The sequence below is a fragment of the Calonectris borealis genome, chromosome 5, assembly GCF_964195595.1.
Source record: "Calonectris borealis chromosome 5, bCalBor7.hap1.2, whole genome shotgun sequence".
NCBI lineage: Eukaryota > Metazoa > Chordata > Aves > Procellariiformes > Procellariidae > Calonectris > Calonectris borealis.
In genome coordinates this window covers 3,184,672-3,202,630 of record NC_134316.1, presented here as the reverse complement: position 1 = coordinate 3,202,630, position 17,959 = coordinate 3,184,672, and the positions used below count along the sequence as shown (strand labels likewise).

At 48.1% G+C, this 17,959-nt stretch overlaps 2 protein-coding genes across 2 annotated transcripts; one reads left to right on the top strand and one right to left on the bottom strand.

The window, feature by feature from the left end:
• Positions 1 to 560: 560 nt before the first annotated feature.
• Positions 561 to 1,197, bottom strand: LOC142083167 (uncharacterized; the record flags this gene model as incomplete). The annotated part of the gene is given in 2 exon segments (XM_075152405.1): positions 561 to 957; positions 959 to 1,197. Coding segments are annotated over 2 exon segments (636 nt in total), but the record flags the coding sequence as incomplete, so codon positions are not given.
• Positions 1,198 to 1,614: 417 nt separating this feature from the next.
• On the top strand, positions 1,615 to 17,595 carry DNAAF2 (dynein axonemal assembly factor 2). Its single transcript, XM_075150690.1, has 3 exons — positions 1,615 to 3,472; positions 13,898 to 14,044; positions 16,246 to 17,595. The coding sequence occupies exons 1-3, from the start codon at positions 1,772 to 1,774 to the stop codon at positions 16,816 to 16,818; spliced, it is 2,421 nt and encodes an 806-aa protein (XP_075006791.1). The 5' UTR covers positions 1,615 to 1,771; the 3' UTR covers positions 16,819 to 17,595.
• The last annotated feature ends 364 nt before the right edge of the window (positions 17,596 to 17,959 follow it).

The following is a 17,959-nucleotide window of genomic DNA, read 5'->3' as shown; positions in this document are numbered from 1 at the left end:
TTACAGGAAAAGATACTGGTGTTAGTTTAAGTAAAATGTAGAGTCATAGTGACGATTAATTGGCAAAGCATAATAAAAGAAGGTAACTGGAGGAACCAAATCATGTATATCTAACAGGAAATACCTAGCTTTTAAAAAAAGAAGTTAAAGATAGGGAGAACTTTGTCTTTTACCATGCTGAGTTGAACTGATAGCTAGTTATCTACAGGAGATACTGGAAATGGGGGCTAGGGTTTTTCTTTGGACAGGAAAGGTCTAGAGAAGGTTATGAGGTGTTATTTACTAAAGGCAGTATATAATCTGTTTGCTGCTAGTGTTAATGCAGGCAGGGAGAGGAGAGGTAAGAGGAACAAGGACATGGTCCTTTTAAACTTCTTCAGAAGGCAGGGAGCAGGAAACCTTGCTGAAGGAGCAATTGGGAAGGTGGGAAAGAGTCAGGGCCTGGCAGCGCCAACTTCTGCGTCAGCAGCTGGTCTGGCTTAGAATCATAGAATCATTAAGGTTGGAAAAGACCTCGAAGATCATCGAGTCCAACCGTCAACCCAGCACCCCCATGCCCACTACACCATGTCCCTAAGCGCCTCATCTACACGTCTTTTAAATACCTCCAGGGATGGTGACCCAACCGCTTCCCTGGGCAGCCTGTTCCAAGGCCTGACCACTCTTTCAGTAAAGAAATTTCTCCTAATGTCCAATCTAAACCTCCCTGGGTGCAACTTGAGGCCATTTCCTCTCGTCCTGTCGCTTGTTACTTGGGAGAAGAGACCGACCCCCACCTCGCTACAACCTCCTTTCAGGTAGTTGTAGAGCGCGATGAGGTCTCCCCTCAGCCTCCTCTTCTCCAGGCTGAACAGCCCCAGTTCCCTCAGCCGCTCCTCATCAGACTTGTGCTCCAGGCCCTTCACCAGCTTCGTTGCCCTCCTCTGGACACGCTCCAGCACCTCCATGTCCTTCTTGTGGTGAGGGGCCCAGAACTGAACACAGGATTCGAGGTGCGGCCTCACCAGTGCCCAGCACAGGGCTTACAGCAGGGCAGCCTGTCGGCACGTGAACCTGGTCCCTTTTCGATGAAACTAAGCAAAAACCTGCTCCAGCCACTCGCGGGCATTGAGACCAGGGGAGCAGACTGGTGCTACCCCGAAGTGCCCGAATCAGGGGTAGAAGAGACAGGGGACCCTCAGCACCAGCTGTTTTGTTTCACAGACCCCTTCCCGCTGCGCTGGCATCGACATGAGCATGGCTCAGGGGGCGGGAGGGGGAGGAGGACAGCGGGGGACGGGCTCTGGAGGGGCCATTGGGGTGCGGATGGAAGCCGGATACAAGAGGTGGGAGCTGAACTGCTGAGGGTCTAAAGCCAAACCGCGGGAGAGACTGTGCCAGCGCCTCTGAAGGGCCAGGAGGGGAAGGCAGTGCCAGCTCAGAGAGGTGGGACGGGGGGAGCTCGAGCCTTGCAGAGAGGAGGGGCAGATGGTGGAGAGCCACCCCTGTGGAAGACTGGGGCGAGGGCTGAGAGCCAGCACGAAGCCACTGAGGTGAAAGGAGGGGAAGGGCTCAGCGAGGCCAGAACGGCGGGCTCACAAGAGAGGAATTGGACTCTGAGGAAGACCACGGGGGCGGGCCCGCCATATTGTTTGGCGTCTCCATAGCAACTGGCCGGAGACGTCCGGCGGCGCCATCTTGTTTACTATCACCATAGCAACGGCCACGGCCGCGCGGGAGGCGCCATCTTGTTTGGCGTCTCCATAGCAACGACAGCGGCCGGGCCGGGGCCATGGCGGGCGCGGGGCGGCTGGAGGAGCTGGAGCTCAGCGCCGAGGAGGCGGAGCGGCTCCAACGGGCCTTCCGCGACGAGCAGTTCCGAGCCCTGTTCGCCGAGTACGCGGCGGAGTTGGCCGACCCGGAGCAGCGGCGGCTGTACGAGGAGGAAGTGGCGGCACTGGAGCGGGAACGCGGCGTGGAGGTGCGCTTCGTCCACCCCGCGGCGGGCTACGTGCTGCGCACCAGCCAAGCCGGCTCCCGCCGCTGCTACCTCAACGTCTGCAGCAACCCGCACGTCGGGGCACCGCAGGCCCGTGCCGAGCCCGGCGGCCACCGCTGGGCCCTGCCCTACAGCCTGGCGCCGGGCCGCGAGGAGCTGGGCCGCGGCGGCCGCCGCCGCCTGGTCTACGACGTGGTTTTCCACCCGGCGGCGCTCCGCCTGGCCTCCCGCAGCGCCCGCTTTCGCCGCCTGCTCAGCGACACGGCGCTGGAGGCCGTGGAGCGCCACTGCGCCGTGCAGCTCGACCGCGCCAACGCTACCGTCCTCCGCGGCACCAAGTACAAGGGCGTCCCGCAGGCGCCCGTCATCCGCACCCCGCTGCCCGGCGGCGCCCCGCCGCCGCCCGCCGATGGCGACTCCCCGCTGCCGCCCTTCCCCTTCCCGCCCGCCGCCGCCCCGCCGCCGCCGCCCGCTGCTCCCCCGGCGGCCCGGCCCGCCGGCCCCACCACACCGCGTTGGAGCATCCGCCACCGCTCCTATGTGGACCTGCAAGACTACCGGTGCTCCCGCGACTCGGCGCCCAGCCCGGTGCCGCGGGAGCTGGTGGTGACGGTGGAGCTGCCGCTGCTGCGCTCCGCCGCCCAGGCCGCGCTGGAGATCCGCGGCCGGGAGCTGCGCCTCGACTCGCAGCGTCCCGCCTACCGCCTGCGCCTCCGCCTCCCCTACGACGTGGACGAGAACCGCGGGCGGGCCGCCTTCAACAAGGCCCAGCGGCAGCTTCTGATCACGCTGCCCGTGGTGCCGCGGCCCGGCCCGCAGGAACCGCTAGGCCCGGGCGGGGAGTGGCTGGAGGAGGCCGAAACCGGTGCGGAGGGGCTGGGCGAGCCGCCGGCGGCTGAGGCGGGCGGCGGGGCGGCTCCTCCCCCGGACCCCGGCGGCACGGCCCGGAGCACGTGCGGCGGCGCGGAGCCCGCCGAACGCCCCGCGGAGCCACCCGCGGGCGGCGACCCGCCGCCGCCCCGCTCCGGCGCCGTTTCCCCCGCTCCGAGCCCCAGCCCCGAGCCGGCCGCGCCCAGCGGCCTCGGCGGGGACGCCCCTCCGTGCCTTCCCGAGAGCCCGGCCCCGCCGGCGGCAGAGAGCAGCCCCGGCGAAATGGCTCTTCCCCAGAGCTTCGGCAGCCCCGAGGCTGCTGTGTGCCCTCCCTTCCAGTGCCGGCAGGATGAGGCCTCCCTCACCCTGCTCCTGCATGTGCGCGGCATCCGGCCCCAGAGCCTCAGCGGGGACGTGGGCACGAACCACTACAGCCTCCGCTTCTCCAGTGACACTGGCGCCTATGCCCTCTTCTTGCAGTTTCCTCCCGCAAACAGGCTGGCGTCCCCGGAGACCAGCGTTAGCGTGTCTGCCCACAACGCTGCCGTCGAGCTCGCCAAGGCCCCCCGGAGCACCGGGCTCTGGGAGAAGTTCTGCTTCGGCCTTGACGCCTCCGCTCTGCAGGTAACGGCTTCAAAATGGCAGGGTTGGTGCGTCACGCTCCCCAGAGTGCCACTGCTTCACTGCGGTGTGTGATTTCTGCTGTTTGGATTCGTTTATGAATGATGTCTCGGGGAGCTGTTAGGTTATCAGTCTGAGTTCAGAAGAAGTTGGGAGTAACGGAAACTGCTTCTCTCAGAGAGCTGTTACCGGATGTGAGTGGGACGACCTAATTAGTGCTAGTCTTGTACGAGCTGTACGAAGGTCATGTCACAGAGCTGACATCTTTGTCCTTGGAATTGAAATGACTTCTGCCTCCTGCGCTGATTTTTTTCTAAGGGAAATTCTGATGATGAGTGAAAACGGAGTCTGCCCTGCGTCCATAGCGTTAGCCTTTAAGGCCATGTAAATTGCTCATGCAGCCTATTCACATGAAGAAAGGAGATGTTTATAATACACCAGACGTACACACACGTGCATACAGTGTCATGAAATGCAGGTGCGTGTGGAGTGAGTATACCTGTGTCTGTATCTGAGGACAGAACTCCCAGTTACAGCTGCAGGAACACCCATTAGTTAACCACAGTACTACAGCAAACAGCAGCTGTGAACTGCTGTCGATTGCCATTTTGCTAGTTCTTCATCTTCTCATCTTACCAGTCTGAATACGATTCTAGTTTAGATATTTTATTATTTTATGGGTCGTTAGGCAGCAATGCTCCCTGTGGCGGGAGGAGGTTGGCCCGCCTGCTGAGAACGGGCAGCGTCCGCGCAAAGGGATGCTCAGCACTCTTACTGTCAAGAAGCACTCACACAAGTTTTGTGGAGAACTACGTTACTCTGTAAGCTCAGAGTTTCAAATAACTTATCATGAGCAGGGATTAAGGCTGCACCATTCTTGTATAACCTTTCAGTCATGTGATTTTGAATTTGTCTTTATTTTAGAACAATAAAATCCTTCGCAGGTTGGATCACGTACCATGGGAGTGCAAGTCCAGAAAACTGGTGGGCTTAAAATATAGCCACTGGGATGGTGGCTTGGAGTATCTTAATTGCTCCCTACAATTAGAAAATACTGCAGGATTCTGAAAGATATTTATCCAGTTAGCATATGTACAGCTGAATCTTCCCGTTTTATTTCCCATTTAGCAGGCTGCATACCTTTTCTGTAATAGCAACTCCTTTGAAGGAGGAGCTGATCATTTTGGGTAAGTATCAAAGATGATGAATTTATTGAGAACCGCCTACACTGAACCGTTTGCAGTGCGTTTCCTTTGCTTTTACCAGATCAGGAGCCTGCAAGTCTGTGCAAGTGGGGCCACGAAACATTCGGTGCTACTGTTAATTGGTGGTGCCGATGTGATGTCAAATAAGCCATCGTGCAAACTACTGTCCGTTTTCTGTATAGGTACAGAAGGGAAGGGGTAGGAACTACAGGCATTTTATCTGCTTTTTCAGATAGTCTGAATATCCATCTCTTTCATCACGCACCGTGGTGTGTGTCCGTGCTCTTCCTTGTTGTTTTACGGCGTGCAGGCCTAAATGCAGGTTTTAAGGGAAGACAACAGCTTTCTGTGACTCTCTGTGGGGATATAGCTGAAAATTCAGTTCGGGAACAGGAAGTTTGCTGCAGTATCTCTTTAGTACTGTGATTGATGGACATTTCTGCATGCTTTGATCTCTGTCTAATGATTGAAAGTGTGTGGTATGGGCATTCGTTATTATGACTGGGGGAACATCTTTTGATTGAAAGTTGTTAAAAGGGCATGCAGTAATGGGATTTTGGTCAGTATTACATTTTTGTGAGTTAAAAAATCTTTGAATGCGCTGAATTTATTATGTATTGCAAAATGTTTTGGGTGGAGTAGGAGGAAAAGATTTGGCATTAGTCATAGGCCTTCCAGCCATTCATTCATGTAGCAGGCTAAAAAAGATTGATTTCTTCGGGGTCCTTTTGGATACCGGGCCTGCAAATTGAAGCAGCTGAAATAGTCTGAAGTCATTTGTTCTGTTTGCTCTTTTTTAACTGTGCTATTTCCCAAAAGTGCCTGTGCCAGTGCTGATAGCTGCATTCACTCAGAGTGAAGTGAGAAAAATTAATATTTAATTAGAGCTACTATTATATGCTGTCTTCTGCCCATTAACTATTTGCTTGTGGTAGCTTGTCTTCTACTTCTGTTGTTTTCTTCAATTTGTCTCCTGTCATCTCTGGTGTTTTTCTGCTTTGAATCTCTTTCTATAAATCAGAGCTACGGTTCTTGCGTTGAGATCTGCAAGGAGTTACATCAGTCATAGAAGAGTGTTTTGGGAATGCACACAGTAGCAGCGCCCTGTTTAATCACTTTAGGGAGCTTTTGGTGGCCTAGGCGAGCAGGAATTTTATCCTGCACCTCCCAGTTGCCCTGCTGTCTGCTTGTTTGTAATCTCTTCTCCCACCATACCATTCCAGAGGATAGCGTGCAGTGAAAGAAGAGGCCGGTGGTTTTTTACAGATATGAAATTCCTATTCTGCTATCTTCTGGGAAGTTGCTTCTTACTGGAGACCAAGTGTTTTTGTGTTGTTTCAGGGAACAAATTCCTCGCTGCGTTAGTTACTTGAGAAATCTGCCCAACTCGGGCATAGCTCATGCCACAGTGGCTGTTACAGTACCCTGTTAGGCTGCCTGCGTAATTGTCTCCCATTAACTTGCCAAACAGCCAAGAAAATGTGTTACGATAATTGTTCATCGCATGAGCAGAATGCGTCTCGTGGGCAGCCTCGTCCCTGGACTATGATGTAGTGCAGCGTATCGCTTGATGTTGATTGCCTGTGCGCCTCTGCCCAGTCAACACGTACGGCAACAGTGCTGGTAATTGCACAGCCCTGCCATGTGTGCTTGTGATGGTCCTGTTGTCGCACTGGCCTCTTTTCTTGTTGGAAATTGGTATGATACAGATATTGGTAGAAGAATGAGTTGAGCTTGTCCTTAGGACATCATTCTTGAAACAGGATTTCAAGGGCTCGTTTTCCTTTTGTAGTCAGATACATTTGAATCCCTGTGCTGAAAGACGATATATTTAGAGCTCAGTTTCCATAGATGCTGAGCAGTCTGAATTCCCACCCCAGCAAGTGCTTATTTTGAGCAAGTCTTTACAGTGCAACAGTCCTCCCTGGACTTTATCTGTGTCATTGCAAGTATTCCTTTGTTTGGTAGCTCTTGATGTTGCTTTGGTTTTACTGCTTTCCCATACAATAGACAGCCAGCTCTCTGCTGACTCTGAACCCTAACTTCCTATCAGCGGTTGCAGCCATTGCTTCTCTTTCTCTCTGAGTAGTTTCGCTCCTTGGCTAAAGCATAACACCCACACACTTGTTATGGTGAGCAGAAATCCTATAAAAATAAAGATCCTGTAACTTTGGACTTCGTGGACCAGGGTCATGTATTTCAGGGGTTTAAAAGTTACCTTTTGTCACAGGCCTTGTGCTCAATCACTGTACCAGAGACCACACAGCGTTGATCTTTCTGCCGGGCTCGCTCCAGGCCCTGTTTTTCCAGGGGAATAGAGACCCATGACCTGAGGAAGTTGCCTTTACCGTCTGCTCTTTGCCTCGAAGGACCAGCTGTGAGCTGTCCACCATTACACTCTGTTGCAGTTCATCCACTAATGCCTTCTACGTTTCTCACTTCCATTTGTTTAAATCCTGGGAGTTCAGATGTAGGAAACTTTTGCTTTGGAGAGTTCCCCCTTCATTTTAAGACAACAGAGCCTGGGGAGTAAGTGATGAAAAAGAGTGGTTGAGAGTTAAATAACCACTAATAAAATTTGTAAGCCTGCCAGGCAAGGTTTCCGAGAACAACATGTCCCAGAATGTCCTGGTTTACGGCAGAGCTGGAGTTGGGCAATTAATGAAATCATGCCTTTGTAAAGCACTGTCTTTTAACGTTGGTCTCCTGGGGTTAAGAGCTCAATTCTTAACAGAAATAAAAACCAGTTTTCTGGTGGGTGTATCTGAACTACCGAGACTTGGAGGCTCAGTTATACTAGCATGTGAAACACGTTTGGTAGATAATTAATTCTGCCTGCAGTTTTTGGGTCATGTGTGCTCATTTTCATGTGACTAGAAAAAGATTGGTTAAAGTAATAATTTTCTTTCATGCTGATCCCCACCCTTCCCTCCTTTCTCAGTGGACTGAAATGACTGTTCAGAGGATGTGTGCTCACTCTCCTGGTCAGCGCTTCCCTCCTGCGGTCCCCCTCGCCGGGGAGGGAATCACTGCAGTCAGCCCACCCCTTTTATAATAAAAGCCCATGTTCTGTTATGGAGAATATTAAGATTTAACTCACGTAAACCCCCACGGGGCTCCAGAGAACAGCAGGGAGCAGTGTTTCCTCTGCTTTACTATGCATTGAGATTATGTTTTTTTAACATTTACAGTATGAAAGATATTATACTAAACATTCCTGATTAGTTCATGGTTTGAACTAAGCATGAGTTCTGTTTGTGAGGATTACTTAACATAGGTATCTAAAAGGGAATTGCATAGTGATACAAAAGCTTTGTTTAACTTCTGTGTGAATTGAGACTGTTTCAGACGGGTGTGTTACTGAGCATGAAAAAAGACGTGTGATTTTTCTGCTTGGCACAGCCACCAGTGCCTTGTGAAGGAGACCCTTTGAAGCTTTTGTTGCTTTGTCCTTCGGAAAGCAGCCAGTACATAATGCTGAAGCCCTGTGACCTCTGCTCGCTGTCACGTGTTGTTTTCTAACCCCTGGACTTACGTCTTCTCCTTTGGCGACAGGTATGCTGTGGGGCAGCTCCTCCAAGACAAACACCCGCCATGACCTGTTTACACAAAAAACCCCATGGGAACAATATTATTTTTAATTGCCTTTACAACAGAGGGACTGTTAGTCTTTGTAATTAATCCTCTCGTTATCTCATTGAACACGGTATTTGCCTTCTATGTGCTGTCAGGTCTATTGCACCCAGACAGGTCCCGTGCTCTCCAGCCATGCTGGACACGCGCCTGGCATGGGGCTGCCGAGTGGCCGCGTATTCCCTGGAAAAGAAGTCATCTGTGGGTGGCAGAGCTGCGTTGCTTCCAGTGCTGAGAGCGTGCGGAAAGGACTGTGGGCTAGATGTGCTGCTGTGGGCACGCTGCCTGGGGCCATGCTGGGGCTGTCCTCGTGCTCGGTGATCTTGGAATCAGGTGGATAAATGTATTTCTTGGTTTGAGAGTCAACCGAGCATGAAACCCAGAGAGCTGTGTTGGGAAGTATAAGATACATTGACATTATAAGCCTATGCCACCTTTCATAGAGAGGAGAAATCTGTATTGGAGAGCTGAGCGGATGCTGCGGTACGCTCACAAGTCCAAACAGAAGTGCTGGGCAGTCCGGCTAGCTGTACTGCTGCATCTAGGCTTTGCCTTTATTTCCAAGCTATTTTGAGTTGTGTTACATGCTTTCCTTGAAAGTCAGGGTTATAATTTTCAACTTCCAAGCTACTATAAAGAGTTAATATAATAGTTAGGGGTCACTTCTTAGAAGATGATGCTAGAAACTAGGACTGTTGTGCTTAATCCTACAACAGTTTATTTTTGGTTCAGTTAATTCTGTGCTCAGCGTTTCAGGACTCTTGGCAAGTTTTTTGAGAGGTCAGAGGAGGACAGAAAAGGAGAACAGAACAAACTTATTATTTGCTTTTTTTCAAAGCAATCTCTTTCACAAACTACATTAAGAGACATAATTAGTTTGCTTCTGCTATAAAACAAACTAATTTCTGAATAGAATCATAGAATCATAGAATGGTTTGTTCTGGAAGGGACCTTAAAGATCATCTAGTTCCAACCCCCTGCCATGGGCAGGGACACCTTCCACTAGACCAGGTTGCTCAAAGCCCCATCCAGCCTAGCCTTGAACTCTTCCAGGGATGGAGCATCCACAACTTCTCCGGCTCTGTTCCAGTGCCTCAGCACTCTCATAGTGAAGAATTTCTTCCTTATATCTAATCTAAATCTACCCTCTTTCAGTTTAAAGCCATTACGCCTTGTCCTATCACTACATGTCCTTGTAAACAGTCCCTCTCCAGCTTTCTTGTAGGCCCCCTTCAGGTACTGGAAGACTGCTATAAGGTCTCCCCAAAGCCTTCTCTTCTCCAGGCTGAACAACCCCACCTTTCTCAGCCTGGCTCATAGCAGAGGTGTTCCAGCCCTCGGATCATTTTCGTGGCCTCCTCTGGACCTGTCCAACAGGTCCATGTCTGTCCTGTGCTGAGGACCCCAGAGCTGGACGCAGCACTGCAGGTGGGGTCTCACCAGAGCGGAGTAGAGGGGCAGAATCACCTCCCTCGACCTGCTGGCCACGCTGCTTTTGAGGCAGCCCTTTAATTGGTAGATGTATTATGAGAATAACGTACTTACACAAAACGGTTATGTCAGGAAACATTATTAACCTACTGATTAAGCTCATGAAAGCTTCTTTTGAGCTGTTTAATCTTTGCAGTCACGAATACCTTATAAAAGTTTCCACCCCCAGTACAGGTACTTTCATTCACCAAAACTTTGAGCTTCAAGTTCTCATGCTGAGCTGGTTTGCAATGGGACCCTGCAAACCGAGAGGCCAGGAGATCCCTAGATCCAAGTCCCTTTTCAGATTGGCATCAGCTTCTCATTACAGAAGACATGCAAATCATTTAAGCCTGAAATCTGTCCTGCTTTTAAAACGGTTGCAGCCTGTGTGGGAGGTAACTCTGGATGGTAACTGGCTACGAGTTTGGATAAAGCAATGCAGAACAAACTATTTGAGTGTTAAGGGCAGCCGTGAGGGGACCGGCTTTGCGCTGTGTCTGCCGGTGTTGCAGCCGCTGCTGCTAAACGCTGTCAGTGCTGTGTGATACGAGGACGGTTTCTAATGATGAAGTGTTCTAGAAACCAAAGTCATTCCTGCTAACGTTTATGTTAATTTGGTCTCAGTTTAGTCACAGGGAAAAACGAATGTGTACCAAACAGCAGATGACAGTATGTGCAGGGAAAAACAAATTTAATGCTAAGTTGCTAAGAGAGTATCATAAATATCAGAAAATAAACTGTTTAAACGGAAGAATTATTTTACAGGGTCATCGAAATCATTTGCAGATGGTTGTCCTTTGCTGCTCCTCCAAGCCAGAGCAAACAGGCTTTGAAATAAATTCCTGAATCATTTTTTGCCAAGGTCTGTGCTTTGATAACATCTGCAGTAATATAAATGCCCCAGCATATACTTACCGTGAATGCAAAGTCTGAATTACAGTTGCTGGCTGTCTGAACAGGCTAATGATAATCATTATATAGATAACAAACAGCATTGCTTGTGCATACAGCACAAGGTACCGTGATTTATGGCAGGCCACTGGGAAGTGCTGTGATAAAGTTTTAAATACTTATTTGAGATGTAAGTGTAGTGCTCTGGGAATACGGTGTCGAGCTGGTATGAAACCTGGTCAAATTGGTTTATAGTAATTAGTCAAAAGGATAGGAACATCATCACAAGCAGTTACTTTTTATCCTCCTGTAAAGTACTGATCAACAGACCTTCCATTCAGTTTTTCTTTTTTAACAGTATTTTCTGTGAAGAAAATAAGTTATTTTGCTTTTAATCAGGGGAAAAAACCTTCAGAAAGATATATTGGGTTTGTTGCCAAAGTGCAAAGTCGTCTTTGCGTTGAGGATGAGCGGCTGTCGCTCTCTTCTCGTAGCCATGGTTGACGTGCAGTGCTGGCACTCGCACCCCTGACCTGGGGAGGCAGTTTCTATTCGGAGCTCTCTGAACCTCAGGGTCCTCTCCGAACCTCGGAGCTCTCTGAACCCTCCTAAGGGTCCTCCTGGTTTTCTTCGTTGTATCTCTGCTTTGGTCCGTGTAAACTGTCTCCTGCTATTTCAGAAACACCTCCATGAAGCCATTCCTGCGTTTCGTGGGATGCCGGGTGCCGAGCCCCACCGCAGAGCGCTCCCTTTGCCACTGCTGCTGTTTCACCACGGCGCTGACTTCGGAGGCAACGGCTCTGCAGCGTCTGCAAGTGACCCTGTGGTTAAAGTCACTTCAGACAAAGCGATCTAAGGATGCGATTTGCAATATTTAGACCTAACAGAAAACTTTTCATTACCTGTTGGCTTTTCAAGCATCTCCTCTCCCAATTCCTGTACCTGTGATTTCTTTTTATTGTTATGCTGCTGATGGACATGAGCAAGGTCAGGTACCAACTTTGTTATGAGCACAAATGCACAGTAAGCGAGTCCTTTCACAAAAGGCTTATGGTCTAACTACACAAAACAAATGCAGGTTCAGAGGAAAAAAAAAATTGTTTTCTTCATTTTATATAGGCAAAGAGACTTGCTCACAGTCATAGTAGTCCAGGAGAGAGAATCGAAGGAAGATTGCTGAGCCCCAAAACCTATAGCGGTTCTTTTCCCAAGCAGGGTGTTGAGATGCAGAGATCTTGTAGCAGTTATTTTGGAGGAAAAACAGTAACAAACACTGGCCTCTTTTTTTTTTTTTTTAAATCCTCACTCAAATTGTGAGTCTCCAGCTTTTAGGAAAACATTCTGGCTTTTAAAATGAAAATGTGGAGTGTGATGGAGTGGAGGTGAAGGTGAATTACTGGCAGGTGACTTAAATTTCTCAGCTGAGTGGAGAGTCATCGTGCTGGAGCAGAGGATGCTTTGCTTTACTTTCCTTTGAAGGGAAGGCAGGATACCAGGACAGGCTGAACCGCCATCGCGCTCGGCAGCGTGCCGAAAACCCTGCAGAAGGGAAATTGAGCTGTTCTGTCTGTGATGCGTGGGCAAAGCGATACTTGACGGAGGTGGAAATCTATCTTCTGTGCTGCCCAAGGCCTTGCCAGTGATCTAGTTCATGAGCTTGTGGGAGTTTTGGTGCTGCACAGATTTTGCGTCTGTACTCCCTGCCTTGTTTCTTTACTCTGACACCTTCTCTTGAACTCTGCAGAATATTTCTGCAGGCCTAAAGCACTGGCAGGGCCCCTCTCTGGCAGGCAGGAAAGGATGCAACACGAGGGAATAAGTACTTCAGGCTTCGTATACAAAAATGCAAGAAGTAGGTACGTTACTAGAGGGTTTTCTGTCAAGGCAACCCTGCTGTAGTTTAATCTTTCCACAAACTGTCTCAGCATCCGATGTTGGATGTTTGCCTGGATTGTAATCTTTCTGGATAGGAAATGAGTTCAGTTCTCTGGTTTTGAAAACCAGCAATAGGTAAGTTATGACTTTCCATATTGTGATTTCTAATTTAAATAGTGAAAAAATACTATGCTGTTTTATTTTTCCAATACAGATTTTTTTTTCAAGATGACAGTTAAATTTTGTACCTTAGACACAGTGTGGCATCTGGCTGTGCATAAGGCTACATCCACAGGGGGCCAAAAATGTGCAGAATTGCCTTTTTGCTTCTCAGTCTGCAAGATGTCAGTGATAATTGAATTTAACTTTCATTGGGTTGACAAGAGGGTAGAACTGGACTGAGAAATTTAGAAGTATGACTTAAAGAAGATTTGCAACTTTTCCCTGCTATTTCCAATTAAACAGTTCATTGTTAAACAGGAAAAGTAATTCACAGAACATAAGAATAGTCCTCTAGGTTAGCTAATTTTTATTGTGCCAATGTCTGTCCTTACCCACGGCCTACAGCAGGTGATTTAGGAAGAATATGAGGACAGGGAAAGCTCTGCAGTTCTTATGAAACAGCCCCTACAGGATGTATTTTAGGACCTTTAATTACCTGCAACAGATTTAAATCTTTAAACCTGTAGCAACGTGTTTCACATTTTGTGAACTGCATGTTAGTAGCCTCAAAACATGTCCCAGACTGTCGTCTTTAAGTGTGGATACCTCTCCGTTTCTTCCAACTGGTGTTTACGCTTGCCTAAATGGAGATCTGAGAAGCCTCTGTGGATGGATGTGAAATGGATATAGCCACGCATGTTTCATAGCCTTTGCTTTAGAAGGTCTGATCTTGGAGCCGGAGGCTTCAAAGATCCTGCAATGACAGTCCAAGGAGGTGTTTGCATTTTCCTAAAGTAAGACACTGAAACAAATCCATAAAAGCGTAACACCTTCCTGATGTTAAGCCAGGTGAGGACGGTGGAACAGTGTTGGTGCAAATCATTCCTCAGAAGGAGTCTAAATCTATATATATTTGTCATGTATCGAAAGAGAGAAAACCTGTTTCTTTTATCTTTGTGTATGACGCGGATCCGTACTTTAAATCGAAATGAGCTAAGCACTGGTCTTCCATTCATTTCACCTCGTTACTTCTGAATGTCTGACTTAGAATTTCTCTATCGAGACGTGAGTGTGCTGTGAAACTTGTGTTGTGAATCAGTGTCCTGGTTTTGTTTGGAGCGAGTTTCTTACTCCAGTACCACTGAAGTATAGTACGAAAAGAACATAACCTGCTCTTTCTTTTCTTTAGGAAAGATTGTTTGTCAGTGAAGAAAACGTTGATGGATTTCTAGACACTGTTTTATGCCCTTCCTTTTGCTCCCAATCAGCACTGGAAAGTCAGCCATTAATTGAAGTGCTTGATGTTACTGAGGACAGAATTCAAATCAGGTTGAAGGTAAGTATCTCGCTGGCAGTAGTACATACTGCTGACTGATTTATGTACTTCAGCAAGATCGTATCAAATCTGACCGAAACACCTTTGTTCCTGTTTTGTCTTGATATAGCAGGAAAACCATGGAGTAGGGTGTATTTGTGAGTACAAATGTCAGTTTTTAGAAACACAGGTTCACGTTTGTGCCATTTAATGTGACCAAGGGATTGAAACTTCCTATATTTTATTGGGAAGATGGAGAACGGCGATACAATCATTAAAGACAGTGCTTTCTCCTTGCAGGAATATAGCATGGCACGCACACACTAAATCTCTCACTGGTATTAAAAGAAAAAAATGACTAAGTAACTGCCTAGTATGCCTCATTCAGAGGGACCCCAACTGCTTTCAGGTCAGAGCTGATGACAACGTGCTGCAAACAAGTCATGGCAGAGGTCATCAGAACAAAACCAGTATAAAGAAGTGAATAATCCACGTCCTTCAAATACCCAAAAGTTTGGGTTCACGTGCTGGAGCCCACAGTTAAAGCGTGCCGTCTTTTGCACAGACACCTTTCCAGGTGTTTGGCCCAGAAGTGAACTTACCTGGAGGGACTTGGGGTCAAGAGGGAGTGGAGAGGCAAAGAACCTGGCTGCTGGGAGCGGGAATCGGAAAGGGCTCCGTAAAATGGACAGAGGGTGCTCAGTCACGGCCACTGCTTCACTCCCTCTGCCTTGTCACACAGATAGAGAAAACCTTGAGGATTTTGTCTGTGAAGAATTGGGTCTCGTTATCTTTATTTGGTCCAAGTGTTTGAATACTGGTGGTTTCCTGTTGTGTAGATAATTAAACGTGGGACTATTCATCTTAAATGCTGGTCTCAAATTCACTGCTTGTAATGTTTAAGGTCTCGTTCAGGCTACCCTTCTTCCTCAGTCACCCTGTCTGTGTAGAGGATGCAGGGTGGTCCGTTTCTGAGGCCTGCCACGGGATTAAAATTACCTCCCTTTGCAAAATAGGGGATGGACAAATGAAGAAAACAAAACCTTAGTTTTGTAAAGAGGAAAATGTGAGGTAAAACCCCCAAATTGACTGGGATTTCTTGGTAGACACTGCATCAGAAATTAATTTAAAACTTTTCTTAAAGGAAACATGGAAAGATAATACGCAGGGACAATCAGGTTACTTCTGTGGCCATAAACTGGAGACTGCAGATAGAGTTAATGTGTAGACGGCTTCCTGGAAAGCAAGTTCAGATGAAGCGTGCGACCTCTGGAACTATGCTGGAGGACCGAGGAGTTTACCCTAACGATAGTGGCTCCAGCATTACTTGACAGGCTTAACTTTTGTAGCTAGTGTGGATCGTACATAAAAATTTAAAATTCGGGTTGTTGGAGAGCAAATGTGGATGTTTTGGTACCTGAGAAAGGGAAGCTAAGATATCTTAAACCACTCACACATTCATGTGGGAGAATCATCCAGTGCTGGGAAGGACTTACTAGTACTTCTTTTGTTTCTTGCTGGAGTGAGCAGTGGTTTTAGGGTCAGAGAGGGCTGGGTGCGTGAGGGAGCGACTCAGTCTTTGAATCCATGAATCCAGCTGCTCCTGACAGATGCTCGCCTGATCCTGACGGTCCGTGGATAGAGACATAGAGTTACCAGCTGTTTTTTCCTAAAGCAGTCGATAGCTAATGGTGAAATTGGGTAACTGCTGTTTAGACAGCACCGGGTCTCACAGTTCATAGTCTCCTGAGGCAAACCGCAGCAATTCCTGGGTTAACTCACTTGAGAAAGACAGCTCACTTACCAGTTACACCTTTCACATACAACAGGACGGTAATTTCCCTAATTGCAAGGTTAAAAAAGACTTCTTGCAATGAGACTTTAGATCTCTTCACTGATTTTGTGGCCCTCGAGTTCTAGAAAACAACAGCCAGGGTGTGGTGAGTCACTGCTCTTCCCCGCTGTTAATTGCGACAGAGGCTGTGGCCACTTGGCAGCTGCCCAGCAGCGTTTCCTATCGCAGAGGAAACCCTCGGGAGGCAAACAGCCTCCCTGCCACTCATTCCCACGCGCGGTACAAGATCAGGAAAACCTCAGCACCGTACTGACTCGGCTTTCTGGAAGTAGACGTTGGAGAAACAGGTGTCTTGGTCTGTCTTCACAGCAGTTTTGTGTGCCCAGTCCATTTCAACTCTAAAACAATTCATTTATTTTCTCAACAGCCGCAGGAAGCAGTCCGTTCCGAACGTGATGGAAAAGAACAAACACTTAGCAGCTCAGGAGGAGATCTCACTGAAAAGACAAACGGCGACTACCCCCAAACAAAGGCAGAAACAAACTGTACTGCAGCTGACACAGTTGAAGAAGAATGTGCTACAGAAATCAACACAACTTCCACATCTTTTGCAACGGCTGAAACAATGGGAAAAGTAGGTTGTAGTTCACACCATTGTTTGCAGCATGAACCTTCTGACACCAGTTCAGCGATTCCTGGCGAATCTAGGAGAAAGGAACCAGATTTAGAAAGTGCTGCCACAGCAGGCGAAGCGGCCGTGGCCGCAGACTCTGAAATAGAAGCAGGCTTTCTGCTGGAGGGGCAGGCGAAAGAGGAAAGGGACGAAGCGGCTGCGCCCGCAGGGTCGGCGCAGGGGAACCAGCGCAGCTCGGACAGCAGACCAGCCTCCCCAGTCCTCCAAGAAGTGAACACACAGGATGGGAGCGTGCAGATCGTTAGGGATCACGTAACGCAGTGCCCCGTCGTGTTTCAGAATTCTTCGCTGTATGAATTGGACTAGTTTAATTATTTTAGGATTTCCTTCTGTTGTTTGATGCTTACTGTGACTTCCACATGCTGGTTTATGACTTCAGGGCTAAGAGTAGAACACAGGTTCCTACTGAAACTTTTTTGTTTACATGTCAACATAGAATACTTACGTTGTTAATAAATTTTGAAGTTCATAGGTCAGAGTTTTCTAATCACATGTACGGGCTGAAATAGTTTTACTGACAAGAAAGGTACAGTTGAAGGGGAATCTTATCTTTATTGTTTACATAACTAACTTAGTCCCGTGCTACATGACAGGCAATATTTGTATATATCCTTCTTCTAATGGCTCCCTTGGGAATTGCTGTGTTTAGGCCACCTAGAAATGAGCAGTATTCATCATTTTTCAAACCTTTCATTTTGTCGTAACTGCAGGATTAGACTTGCACTGATTTTTAGCAATCAAATGAAATTTCTAATTACATGGAGAAGTTCTAATTAGTCTCCTAGAAATAATCAACGTTTATACCATGTATTCCATCCTAGTACATTACTTTAGAACACAGCATCCAAACATACCCCAGTCTGTCAACTGAACAAATTCAAGTGCACAATAGAGATCCTCTCTTGTTGCACGTCTGCTACTAAGCATTTACAATTTGTAAAATGGATTCACCTTATCCAGATTAGATTTACTTTTCAGAAACAGTTCCCCATGAGCTTCAGCGTGCCGTTTGCTGGTTCATCTCTCTGAAGTGCAATAACCAAAGGAACATATTTAATAATAATAAAGTTTCAGTTCCCTTTCTCACTGCTTCTGAAATAACCTGTTTTCTTTTGAGTTGTACAAGACACAAATGTGCTTTAGAAGAAAGTTAAATTTGACTTCTTTCACAGCTGCTCTGGAATTACTCTTACATTTCTACGTTAAATTTCTACGTTAAATCTACTTGCAGTGGAGGTGCGTGGTGTAAGCTTTACTTTTGTAAGGTCAGCAGAAGCCACAGCTGCCAAAAGCATCTGCTCTACCCTCTGGGGCAGCACACCACCGACCCAGCTGAAGGAGGGTAAGTGGTTTGCGGGGTTAAGTTTAAACCCCCATCAGCTCTGTCACACGGTCGCGCAGCTCCGTGTGGGTGGCATCGAAGGGCTGAGGCACAGGCACAGCTATT

Excerpts from the sequence above, each read along its gene's own strand:
- DNAAF2 (XM_075150690.1), top strand. The coding sequence starts at position 1,772 with ATGGCGGGCGCGGGGCGGCTGGAGGAGCTGGAGCTCAGCGCCGAGGAG. Across the intron at positions 3,473-13,897 it reads TTGACGCCTCCGCTCTGCAG|GAAAGATTGTTTGTCAGTGA; the intron begins GTAACGGCTTCA and ends TCTTTTCTTTAG. Across the intron at positions 14,045-16,245 it reads GAATTCAAATCAGGTTGAAG|CCGCAGGAAGCAGTCCGTTC; the intron begins GTAAGTATCTCG and ends TTTTCTCAACAG.